Source organism: Pteropus vampyrus, unplaced genomic scaffold (assembly GCF_000151845.1).
Source record: "Pteropus vampyrus isolate Shadow unplaced genomic scaffold, Pvam_2.0 Scaffold146, whole genome shotgun sequence".
Taxonomy (NCBI): domain Eukaryota; kingdom Metazoa; phylum Chordata; class Mammalia; order Chiroptera; family Pteropodidae; genus Pteropus; species Pteropus vampyrus.
Window position 1 is genome coordinate 4,626,937 of NW_011888927.1, and position 13,984 is coordinate 4,640,920.

A 13,984-nucleotide genomic window follows, 5' to 3' on the forward strand; every position below is an offset into this window, starting at 1 on the left:
CAAGGGTCTTAAAATATTCATACTTTTGGTCTATTCCTTCTACTTCTAAAAATGTTGCTGAAGGAAATCATCTTAAAAGTAGGTAAATTATTAATAAATATGTTTATTCTTGTTTTCTTAATTACTATTTCTTGGGAATAGTAATGCCTAGTAATTAGGGACTTTCTAAGTAAATTCTCTAAATACTGATATCATATAGCCATTCAGTTACATTAATGAAACAAATTAATGACATGGGAAGTGTTTGTGATATAATATTCAAGGAGAAAGCACGATGCAAAACCCCTTCTGCGCTATGATCTCAACCATGGAAGATTTCCATGCGTACACACACCCTCAACTAGAAGGAAATTTTCCAGGATATTAATATTGACTATCTTGGATAATCAGTGAATTTATTAATGACTTCTGTTTTCTTCTTTGTGTTTCATTGCATTTTCTAAATTTTCTACAAAGAGAAAATTACTTTCTTCATGAGAAATAAGTTATTTAAAACAAATGTACGATATCTTTCTAGATCATCTAAGCCATTCATATAATGTTTATATTTCTCAGGATTTTATTTTATTTTTTTATTCTGGCATATATAGATGTGTGTATATAGTTTTGATATACAAACTAAGCATTATAATATTAGTATATCTTATAATGGTATATTTTAGTTTTAAAATACTAGCTTTCTTTAGTTCAATATAATTGATAATAAGAATAAAGTTCAAGATTTGAGGGAAATACGTAGAATATTTTGTAAAACAAAATTTTCTAATGAGACCTACTCTAAAATACTTGACATCTAAGAAAATGATCTGCAATTTAGTAATTTTCTGCTTTCTATAATGATACAGAGATTTGTTTCTGAACAGTATAGCCAGGAAATAGAACCTCAAAATAGCTTACATTCTGTGCCCTATGTAGTGAGTGTTCTTTACTTAAAGTTGAAGTGCGTATTGGCTCACATAAGCACAAGTACGTACTATGTATTTTTTTTCTCCCTGGTGTGCTTCCCTCTACTTCCTTACCTTTTCCTGTAGCTTTCTTCAGGCCCTTCCTTTTAAATCAAAAAATAATTCACATACCATAAAAGTCACCATTTAAAAGTATAGAATTCAGTGGATTTTAGTATTTTCACAAGGTTTTACAACCATGCTATTATTAATTCCAGACAGTTTTACAACCATCCCATTACCCAATTCCAGATTATTTCATCACCCTGAAAAGAAACCTCATACCCATTAGCAGTCACTCCTCATCTCTCCTACTTCTTGATTCTTCCTTACGTATTGATTTTCAAGGGCTCTTAAAATATTCGAGAGTTTTCCCACTTATCAGTCATACATGTTGCAAATATTTTCAAGTGACTATTTCTTTATTGCAGGGTGTGAGGAAAGCTTTTCTAACTATAACTGAAATTCTAAGTACAATAAAAGAAAACAGTGATACATTACCTCCCCAAAAAAATTCTTTTTAGGGTAGAACACTAAAGACAAATGAAAAATCTAGGGGGAAAGTATTTGAAATAAGTATTACTGATAAATGGGTGATCTCCCAAATGTTTTATGAGCCCTTGAAAATCAAAGAATAAAAGACCACACACTCACACACACATGCACACACACACACTTAGAAAAATAAGCAAAAGTCATGATAAATAGTTCATAGAAAAAGATAAACAAATGGTCCTTCAACATATGAAAAGATGCTCAACTTTATTAATAAGAGACATTCAAGTGAGAACTATCACAAGATGCCAGATCTCACCCATCAGATGGCAGATACTCAAAAGCTTGACAAGATTATGGGGAAAAGGCAGACTCCTAGATTGCTGCTGTATTTGCAAAATTACACAGTGTCTAAAGAGGGAAATTTGGTAAAATCTTACAAAACCACATATTCATTTGACCTAGAAATCCCCTTCCTAGGAATTTACCCTGAAGATAACACCCAATAAATATGAAACAACATACACATGAGGTTATTCACTGTAGCATTGCTGATAAATATTATTACAACTTAAATCCTCATCCATACTGGTCTGTTGCACTTAACTAGTACATCCATGCAATGGAAAACAATAAAGCTGTACAAAAATGAAAAAGATCTCCAAGAAGTGATCTCTGAGAGTGAATTCCAGGATATATTGTTAAGTGAAAAAAATAAAATAAAACAAGAGGTAAAAGATTCCATGTGCATATTTTTGCAGAGAAACATAAATCAAAACTAATGAAAATGATTACTATAGGATGTTGAGGATGAGTGGAAGGGATAGAAATGAGAGCGAAGCATTTAAAAATCAAATTTTGAGTTTTGAAACATATAAATGTTCTACATATTAATAAGATAAAATTAAATCAAAGCCCAGTAAAAAATTTGAAAACAAACAGAATAAAATCAACCTAACTATGTGTCAAATTGGTAATATAAACACACAGAATAAAGAATTTGGGTAACTTTTGAACAAAATACTCCCTGTATATTCTAAAATTATTGTGGGAAAGTTTGTCGGGAAATAGGATATTTATACAGTCTCAGCATCACCCCACAAATTGCTTGTTAATTACAAAGGGGCGAAGACAGCTTTGCTATAGAGAGTGCTGGCAGGCATCACCTTAACCAAGTAATCAAACCTCTTTTTTATTGTGGTAAAATATACATAACATGAAATTTACCATTTTAACTATTTTTAAGTGTATGATCCAGTGGCAATAAGTACATTCACACTGTTGCTCAAAATTTGCATCATGTATTAATAGGATAAGTTGACCTTGAGTATATACCAAGGAGATGAAGTAGGAAGTGCACATCGGCTCTGGGTTATTCTTGCCAAAGTGTTAAGCCTGCATCTAGGAATGAGGAATGATCAGGCAACTTCAGAATGCATGGCATTCTGCATGACTCCTGTCTTGGCCTCCAAAAATATCAATGACACAAGAGACTATTAAGTAAATAGGAAAAAGATTGTTTTAGATTAAAGGAAACTAAAGAGACATGACAACTAAATGCTAACAGAATCTTTGATTAGATCCTGAATTGAAAAAAAAAAGCTATAAAGCACATTTTTGAGACAATTGGAGAAAAATGGAATATGCACTGTATTACCTAAATTTATTATATCAATTTTAATTTTCTTGGGTGTCGTGATGAAATTATGGTTATGTGGGAGAGTGTCTTTGTTCTTAGGGGTGAAAGTCATGACGTCTAAGCTTTTTAAAAATGTTTGCTCAAATACATGAATAAATAGACTAATTATATTTACATACATATGGAAAGGAGAGAAAGAAATGTAGTAAAATTACAAGTTGGGGAAAAATAAGGCAAAAAATACAATAGATGAAAATACTACCTTATTGTGGACAATGGATGATTGATGTGGACTATGGATAATTTTTATAAATACAGAATTTTCATTTCATAGTTTATGCTTTTACTCACTGTATTTTAAACTAGATAATAAAACTACTTAAAATATTTTTCTGAACTCTCTATTCCTTTTGGTTCTTATGCTATAGTATAAGGTTTACATAAGTCTTTAATTCAGCAGGTAAAATTAAAATTGATTACATCTTCAGAATTACATTTTATGGAATTTGATTATATGTTCCTTAAGAGCAGGAATCTAGTTGTAAGATTTTAGATTCTTAAATAAGACAATATGAAAAGATTTTTCAAAAGCATTTCTAGTAGACTTCCCTCTGTGCAGATTTAATAATACTCCTACTTCAGATGGTGACTTGTCCCCTTGACAAGCATTCTTCTACTTAAGAGCAGAGATGCATGCAGAGTGGAAAAGAAATCAACATTGATCAACATGAATGAGTAGCATAGAATGTAGTATCTGAATCAACCTGAATCCTTATGTCATCCTGTATTAAAAAATGTCTTCCAGGAGGTGAAATCGACTGTGTGGATAAAGATGGCAACACTCCTCTCCATGTGGCTGCAAGATACGGTCATGAGCTTTTGATTAACACCCTCATAACGAGTGGAGCTGACACAGCCAAGTAGGTTACTGCAAAAATACGGTGGAATAATTGCCACATGTGGGAATACTACCAAGGGGATTCTGCCATGCAGTAGACCGTTCTCATTTATCCAGGTTAAGGTGGCTCTGTAACATTAGGCTAAACACAAATTAAATTTGAACTAAATTAAGTGACTTTTAATGACAGATGCAAGGAAGAACCAATTTTATTTTTCAGCTTCCTCAGAAAGAGGCCAAGTCCAGTGATTTTAATTAAGGAGACTTGAACTTTATTCCTAATTCTGCTTTCTAATATTCTGTTCTTTCTTGTGTTCAATGTAAGTTAAGCAGGAAAAATAAAACATAAGTGGGCAAATTCAGAATTTATTCAGGTTGCCTGCTTAATTTTAATATATAATTATAGGCTACAATCGAGTAAATATGCTTCATTTTACACTTCGACAAGAATATATAAAATCTCTGTACAGTCTGTCACAATGTGGGGTACTTTGGGAAATTTCAGACCTAAGTTACCTGTTCGGTGCCTTCAAGGAGGTCACAATTGTGTTGGAGGCTCAAGGCCTTCTTAAGACACAGAACCATGCAAGATAGTATATAATAAAGTTCTAAATGAAATAGGACTTAAGGGGCAAAATGTTTGGTATAGACAATATATGTCACAGAGTGTGGCTAGGAAGGAGAGAACTCGCAGGAGGCCAAAGTTTTCAGAAAAGCCTTCAAGGAGAAGTGAGTTTTAAGTGGGCTTTGGAGAACGAGAATTATTTGAGTAAAGCAGAGGGCGGTGGAAATCCTAAGAGGTGAGGGAAGCAGGAACAAAATGTGAAGAGAGTACAATTCTGAGAAGAGCTTAGCCTGATAGAGCAGAGGGTGTGGGATGGTGCCATGCTCTACCCAGAGTCAGTATCAGGTCACCAGGTGAGAGCCCAGGGTTTCACGGGCACTACCTAGGCTCCAATCCACGCCACCTTGCTTGTGAACTGTGTGACCTTGAGCCCACTGCTCAATATCTCTGTGCTTTGGTTTCATCACTTGAAAAATGGGAATAATAATAGTACTTACCCATAGGTTCGTTATGAAGATTAAAGGACTTAATGACTAGTAAAGCTCTCTAGTATTGGTTAAGATCTGTATGAGTATGAGTTATATAAATACACCTGCTAAGGTTTTTAAACAAGATAATCCACATTAAAAGCTCTTTGAACAATGCCTAGCACATAGTAAGCTATCAGTAAATGTTAACTATTATTTTATTACCTAGTGAATGAATGAAGGCCTTGAATTCCTGGAAAAAGAGTTTAGCCTTGATCACAGACTATGGGTAACAATAATTAGATTTTCAGGAGAAGAACAATATGAGGGCAGTGTAGGAATTTTATTTTATTTGCCAATTTTGTACAACGGGATTGAAGAATTGCTTGAGAATAAGCCAAAATTTAAATAGTCCAGGAAGGTGTGGTGGGTGTCAGTGACCTTGTGGGATCCCAGTCTAGTGGTGAGATAAGACCAAGAGCAAATGACTGCAGTTTTACGAGGTTTGCTATGATAGAGGTTTGGACCAGGCCGTGAGAACAGTTAGGGAAACACCGAGTCTCTGGGTTTTGCAGAAGAGGTGACATTTCAGCAAAAGGAAGGATAGATAGGAGTTTGCCAGGTAGACAGAATTGTATGAGGTTAAAAGATAGAGGGGAAAGTAAGGAAGGATATGGCAAGAAGAGGGACAGTATTTACAAAGCACAAACATGTGAATTGTTGAAAGCAGATTCCTAAGGCTGGATTAGATGATGTGAGCAAGGGAGTAGAAAGAAATGAGGTGGAAAGGCAGGAAGAGTCACGTCTTGAAAGATCTTGCATGTCCTGCTAAGGAGTTGGATTCTATTCCGAGGCATTAAGAAGCTGTTCAAGAATTATAAATGGGTGCAGAGTAGGTCATGTCTAATGATCCCATTTCTGTAAAAGATCACTCTGACAGCAGGCCAGACATATTGGAGGTGGTCCAGACTAGAAACACCTGGCAGCCTCTTGCAAATGCCCAGAGAAGAAAAGATGAGGGCTCGAGCTTAGGACATGGCTGAGAGTGGACAGAGGAGAAACGTGCTGACAAATAGTAAGAGCAGTGGATGTCTCCTTTCAGAAGAGAAAGTTTCTGCTTCAAGCCAAAAGACCTTATTGACTGGAATGTTGAAGCTAAAAGCAGCAGCTCATTTTGTAGGAACAGCCGTTTACTAGGATCTTATCAGATTCTAAAGTTCCCAACCAGATAATGGCTACCCAAAGCCTGAGATCATAAACGCTCAGTGTTTATTAAGCAGAAGGAAAATATCTAGGCACAGACCAGCTTCACCTGTGACGTGTTAATATTTTCAGTGGTATTTTTCTTTCAACTCTTGGTTACTTGGGGAATTTTAGCCAAACAACCATGAATTTCTGATTTTCTTTCAGATTTGAATCTGAGGGATAAAGATAAACTGGGCCCAATACTTAAAATTTACAAGAAATGTGTTTAACTCAATAAGTACAAAGTTTCTTTCTTCATAATTATTTTGCCTTCAGCTTATGTAAATAGCACCATGTGGCATTTGCACCAGTGCCTTAGAAATGGCATCGTTGTTCAAGTAGCCTTTTTTCACCATTGTCTGTGCTGTGTGTCCTGGGAACACCAAGTAGGTAAACATTGTCCCAGCCTCAAAGAGCCACATTTGGGAATAAGAACGCTCCCTTCAGTAACAGTGGTTCATTGGGCAGCGTGTTGTGTGTGTGTGTGTGTGTGTGTGTGTGTGTGTGTGTGTGTGTGTGTGTGTGTGTGTGTGTGTGGTGTATGGGAAAGGAAATCACCTGAGGGGAAATACCAAAATGAGGGGGAGGAAAGTTGGAGAAGATTAATCTTATTAAAGGCCCCAGAAAATCACTGTTCTCTCAGCTCTTTGTAGATCTATGTAGGGTAGCTTGTCGACAAGGAGAAAAGTAGGCCTTTCCTTCTATAAATAAGTAAACAAATAACATTTATGAAAATAACCCACCTTCATTCATAAACAACATGGCCCAATGTATTTTAAAAGATCTCTATATGACAAGTTTTGTGGTCATTTCTTTCTTATGAAGTTATTTGAATACTATCCTCAGGCTTCGATTGCATGTTCTTTATTATTTTTCTTTGCTTCTCTGAATTTCGTTGGACCATTTTCTGCAACTTGACTCAGTGCTCATAAAACTTTATGTTGACACTTCAACAAAGCCCTTTCGTTTTTCTTCTTTAATTTTTTGAGGTTTGGAGCACTTGTCTCTAGGATTTTACTTTGTCTTCACCTTACCAATTATGCTTGCACTATTTTTTCTGCCTCAACTACAGCAGATTTAGGGAAATTGTAGTTATGCAGATAACTGGATCTGACATTCATTCATTCACTAAATGTTTGTTAAAGGCTTGTTATGTGTCACCTACTGCGTCAGGTTTGGGGGTTACAGAGATCCCTGCCCTCAAAAACATTTATTATCCTTTGGGGGCAAGAGTTAAATAAGCAATTGCAATCATGTATGTGTGATGCCAATACAATTGCCGGGTACCACTGAAATATGTGAAAATATATCTGAGACATAGCAAGGCCAGAGCGGAATTCTGGTAGGAGTGATGGAGACTCTAGGATGAGTAGCCATTAGTGAGGTTATGGTATTGAGTCTTATAGATCCCAATTAGAGACTTAAATTATTTTTATTATAATGTTACCTGAATATGTACAAACATAAGACTAGATAGAAATTCTTTATGATTTGATATATTAATCAATAAATCAAAAACATTAACAATCAATAGTAGCCACATTCACAAGTGTTTACCCATGCCTATCACCATCCTACGGGTTAAGTAAATGAGGCACAGAGAGGTTCAGTTACCTGCCCAAGATCACAGAGCTAGTGAAGGGTGGAAATGGGACTCCACCCTCAACAGCTTGGATCTGGAGCCTCAGCTCCAAAGCACGAGGCTTGCTGTCATGCCATGTGATGGATGATGTGATAGTCCACATTTTGCCAAAATTAATCACCATTTGCATGGGATTATGGTATTGGTGGCTAAAGTACTAACTCTTTAGAGTTTAGTATATGCTGTAAGAGTGGAGGTTTTGCAGTGGCTTAAACAAAAGTGGTGAGACAGTGGACTCGTCACACAGCACAAAGTCCTTTATTCAAATGATTGTCAAATTTTGTGCATACAGAAGGCTCACTGTATTGCATTATCATTGGCCCTCCCTAGGTTCAGACATCATTTGTCTGTTAAGCACACCTTTATTTTATTCTTATTGGCCCTAGCCAATTAAAGTAGTACTCCACAGCACTATAGGATCCTAAATACATAGACGAGTGCTGAAATTTGGCAGAAGTATATAATGATAAGATGGTCATTCAGAGGAAACAAAATATGCCTTTGTGCCAGTTGCTTTAGATTATCATCAAAAGGAAAAGACAATTTAAAGATTTTCACAGAGGACTCTTGAAAACTCAAAGATATTTTCAGTGACCTCCAGACATGCACTGATTTGTTTGAGAAAGGAGAAAAGAAGCAGGAAAGAAAGAGAAGAGAATTTCAGGTGGAGGGACCTGCATATGAAAAGCCTGGGACAGGACAGAGCCTGGTTCCTCCAGGAAGAATGGACAGAAGTTCACTGAGATTTTGGAATACACGTAGGTTAAGCAACAGCTAGAACCAGAAAGGGCCTTATAAACCTTGTTAATTTTTGGACGTAAGTCAAAAGAAACCACCAAAAATGTCTGCAGGCTGCAAATAGCAAGGACTAGCCTTCACTGTTGTCAGTTATATCCAAATGCTATAACATAGGAGTGCATGATAAATACTTGGAATGACATAGATAAAATTAATAATAAATTGATATTTTTATTTGAGTTGATTAATTGAGTAAGAATCTTAAAATCATTTGATGATCACAATTCATCAAATGTTTCTGTCTTGCCCACTTAGTGGTCAAAATTAAACAATTTCCACCTTCCCTCAGAAAGTTGTGAGATCATTATAGTAAAGGATTTTGAACTGTAGAAAAGTAACAGAAATGGTAGCTGATTACAATTTATTCTTAGCTTTTAAGGAAGCACACACCTGATTTTTAAGAGGTACAACCTGATTACAGCTTCAAAACTGACTGCTGATTACACAACTAAGCTAGTAATAATTGCAAAGGCAATAATAATACTAATATGTGTGATAAAGGCTAACCGAAGGCCGGACCCTCTATTTAGCATAATTAATCCTTATGATTGCTCTTTAAGCACGACACAGTTGTTATCTTTATTTTCTGGATGAGGGAACTATTGTGTACTTGCCAAAGAGCAAATAGCGAGCAAATAGCAAAGCTAGAACTCAAACCTAAACTTTCTGACCCATTACCTTAACCACAGTGTTGTGTACCAGACAGCCTAAGGAGAATCTCTAGAAAAGACTGGATGTGGGAAGAGACAGCCATGTCTCTCTGATGTCAAAGGGAAAGCTTAAAAGAACTGATATTCTAATGTGCGAAAGCCCTTTCCTCACCTCTGATAGCTGTCTACAATTTATTCTGACCTCATTTATTCTGAAATAACTGGATAGGAGATGCCAACTAACAGCTAAATTAGAAATAGCTAATACAAATGTGTTCCATTAATTTTATGTCTGGTCAAATAAATGTAGCATTTAACTGGAATTGGTCTCCTCTTTCCTGTAATTTATGCATTGTTAAGTTTAGTGTTATCTGACATCTTTATCTCTTGATCTTCCTTGATGTATACCTGATGATGTAAAAGCGATGCTTTTTATTTGACTAAGGCAGCCAAACCCTAATTTTCCTGCTAAAGGTTTTATGATGCTTCCTTTATAAGCAGTCTTATTTTATAACAATAAAGGAGTAATTTCATTTTGAAATGCATGAATCATTTCTGAGGCAATTCAGAGAATCTGAATTCTACTTTTATTTTCTTTCGAATCTCGGCCTGATACTAAGTTTTCCTATTTGAAACATAGCAGCATATTCACATTCAAATGCCACTCCGTGAGTCCAAATTAATATGCTTTCAGAACCTACACTGAAGTAGTGACTGTTTATTAACAATGTAATGAAAAATATATATCAAACAGAATTTTTGCTAGACCTTTTAGAGTAGTTCTGCCTTCCTTATCTTCTCAGGTTTATAAGTAACGGCAAAAAATTTACATAATTAGCTAATATACAGTGTGATGAATTATCTAAAGACAATGGTGTTAAGTAGTAAGGTCGATTAGAGATCTTGATAATGAAGTTTATGGAATATGTTACAATACTGTTGCCTATATACTATCACTTATACTTTTTATGTTTTCCTAATTGGTTTCTTATAGAGTTTGATGCTGTTTTCACTAATTCAGTTACTTATACTATTTTATATAAATATTTTTATCTATCTTTATAAAATATATAGTATACATAACATGTATATTACATATGTATATAATGGGGATATACACATGTATCCATGTATATGTATATATAAATATAATGTATCATGTATCAAAATTTAAAATATTTCTATTTTAATATATTTTTATTTTAACATTTTACATATTTATGTATATTTATTTTATATATATAATTAAATTGTATGTGTGTGTGTATATCTATATCTATATCTATAGATAGATAGATAGATAGATAGATAGATAGATAGATAGATGTAGAATGAAGAAGACTTAAAGAAATCTTAAGCAATCAGCCCTTGGTTTCAGGCATGTTCTTTCAAGAACTTAAAACTATCCAAAAAATATTCTATCCATTTTCCTCTTGCAAATGTCCAGAGATAATTAATCATATATTTTTGCCTTAACAGCCCAAAATAAATAAAATGGTTAGGTAAAAGCTCCTTAGCTTAAAGTTTCATTTAATAAGAAGCTTTTGAAACATGTTATACACTTTTAAAAATTACTATTTCACTGGCATCAAGAGGGAACAATATAAATAGCAGCATAAATAGAAAAGCTTCTCTCCCATCCTCCAACTCCCTCTTCCTTTTCATGAGCATCAAGGATGTCACTGATGCAATTGCTTTTCAGATTTTTTTTTTCATAAATGATGAGAGAGGCAATTACAAGCAGTTCTCCACATGACACTGCCCGGAAGATGGGCAAATTGCATCTCTTGATGGATGCCGGCTATTATATACACTGGGTTGGAAATCTCCATATAGGGAAAGAAAAATGAACAGAGGGGAGACTGAACAAAAACCCCAGTAAACAGAAGTTTCCATGAAAAGAGAGAGCAAATCTTGCAGAACACTGAATACCATGAAATGTCTGTGGATATGCATATACTTTCACACATTTACACACATCATAATAACTTTTGAGATAGCAAATAAAATTTATATATCCAAAACTTAATAAAGTCAAATCATATATATTTTTTAATGAAGCATAGAATCTAAAAATGGGCCTCTTTGTGCCAGAGAAGAAACTTAAGTAATGAAAACTGCAGGTATAAATAGACATACTTGCTTGTGTTATGCAGAGGATTTACAAAATCTGAAATATATTCTTTGAATATAATGAGATATTATGAGAAATTATTACTAACATTATAAATGCTTAGAAGTACACAGGAATCTCCTGATGATGCAGTTTGTTGTGAACTGCAATTCAGCACACTTTGGGTCCTTGTTTGAGGAGAGGTGATGAGCAAGAGGAGGAGGATTTAATTCTGAAGGCAAAAGGCGCTGCCATCTGAAGACTGCCTGTCCCTTAAGCGATCATCCTGGGGATTGTTATAGTGGGAGATCGGTCTAAGAAGTCTTTTCGTGGATTCTTTCTGTAATAATGTTAGGACGGATATGCTAGATTTATGAAATATGTGCAAGATAATGTTTATTACTCCCAACTGTGTTTTTGTGACTGGTATCCTGATGTGGATTCATGTGTATTATAGAAGTTTATTAGAAAGGTGAAATTTTACCTGCAAAAAGTAAACAGTTTTTATTCTCATCTAAAATTTTATTTTCAATAATACAGCCGTTATTAAGCAAAGTGCTTAGCACATAAAAATCAATAACACATATTTGTTAATTCAAGGAATAAAATAAGTTGCTTATCAAAGTCGAGTGTGTATTTTGTTACCTACAGCATTTAGCATAGTATCTGATTCTTAGGAAGTATGGAATAGGCGAATGAATGAATGAATGAAGACATCAAATTGCTAACCTGAATGAAAAAAGGAAGGGAAATTAATTTAAATTTAAATTATGTAAAGAGTCACATAATGTTTATGTGAAACATTTTCTTAAAAATATATACCTCTATTGTTACGGACTTTTAATTCTGATTTAGGTCCAGGACTTTATTATTTTAAGGTAGAAAATGATCACATAATTATTTCTCGAGTGGAAGGGTTACAAAATTATTTCAGCCAAGAGTCCTAGCTAGGTGTCACGGATTTAATTCTCATCAGAGAACTTCTAGAAAGATAATTGTCCTTCTGTATGTGTTTTGAGTTGTGTTACCATGAGCTGCTCTGGTTTTTTTTCCCCCCTCAGGTGTGGAATCCATAGTATGTTTCCCTTACATTTAGCTGCCCTAAATGCTCACTCTGACTGCTGCAGGAAGTTGTTATCATCAGGTAAGTAACTCCATTACCACAGATGAGGCTTAATGTGTCCTGTAAGTGAGCCATATAGCTTCAGGTGTCTGATCAGAGTGAGTGGCTGCCTATGCTTCATGTCATTCATTACCTGCTCTAGGAACAGCTCCCAGCAGTCCTTGGTGCTGGAGCTGTTGAAATGTCAGTATTCCCGTCCATGAATGAGTCTTGTCTGTTTTTCAAGTTAAAGCTTGGATGATCCAGTGTGAGAGGCAGGCAGGGATGGCCATACCTTACAGGAAGTTTGTCATATACAGAGAAAGCATCTTAGAGGCTAAAATGGTGGCTTACCATTTAATATTTTTCAATAAAGGAAAAAGACCAAATCCTCCACATTTTGACAATAGAAAATGTGTTACCTTCTCACTCTGTGGGCTCTGAAAAAATTATTACAGTTGATCTCTTCCAACTAGGTTTAATTTTTATTTTTTTAATGTGAGCCTATTTGGAACCAAGAAATTCCTTCTGGTTTGAAGCTTTGCTAATTTTTCTTATCACTGCTTCTGCCAACCTCCATGTATTAAGAAGTTCCTAGCTTTCAAACATGATAGAGATCTGCAAGGCAAAGATTGTTTATGAATTAATTCAAAAGATATTCCAGAGGCATTTTTTCCCTTAAGTACTTTACCTTTGGTTGATTCTGCTTTCATTGCTTTTGGCATGTTTAAAAATAATCCCTGCATGAAAGTACATTTCCCAAATCTTAAACCAACTGAAAGCTAATAATACACTTAAGAAAATATCTATTCCAGCATGTTAAGATTACTCCTTTGCCTTCCATGTTTTCTCCATGTGTTCTGTCTGCCTATCTATTGCCCTACTTATCTCAAATTGGTTTCATAAATTTCTATCCTGGGATTGAAATATGGGACTGTGGTTCATCCATAGCTGAATGTGAAAATAAATTCTTCTTGACTTCACGGTTCTTCCTATAAAATTGCCAAGCTTGAGCAGTTACCATTCGTTTCCATGACAACCTCTTTCTGACTACAATTGCTTGCATTCTGGTTTTTCTACTAACTGATTTTTCTGTCTCTGCAATGTTTCTTGTGGTTTAACTAGGACAAAAGTATAGCATAGTATCCTTGTTTAGTAATGAGCACGTGCTGTCTGCAGGCTTTGAAATAGACACCCCAGATAAATTTGGAAGAACGTGCCTTCATGCTGCTGCTGCAGGAGGGTGAGTAGTTAGTAATTTTAGTTGTTATTTTATGACTTAATTACAAATTCATCTTAATTCATTTAAGTTGTCTAAGAATCAAAGACAATTTCCTTAGTAAAATGAGTAAGAATCATTTCCACCAAAACCAAATATCACCATGCTGCATATCCAAATTACTTGCATTTTTGTTCTTCCAAAAAA

At 34.9% G+C, this 13,984-nt stretch overlaps 1 protein-coding gene across 2 annotated transcripts in view; it reads left to right on the forward strand.

Moving 5' to 3' along the window:
* The window catches only part of ANKRD44 (ankyrin repeat domain 44), a 183,062-nt gene that overhangs the window by 85,747 nt on the left and 83,331 nt on the right, over window positions 1-13,984 (forward strand). The window contains exons 9-11 of one of the 2 annotated variants that reach the window (XM_023535992.1): window positions 3,884-3,998; window positions 12,518-12,600; window positions 13,684-13,801. In XM_023535992.1, coding sequence (XP_023391760.1) covers window positions 3,884-3,998; window positions 12,518-12,600; window positions 13,684-13,801 — 316 coding nt within the window. The remainder of the gene's footprint in view (window positions 1-3,883; window positions 3,999-12,517; window positions 12,601-13,683; window positions 13,802-13,984) is intronic. The other variant, XM_011369231.2, reaches the window with a different exon arrangement.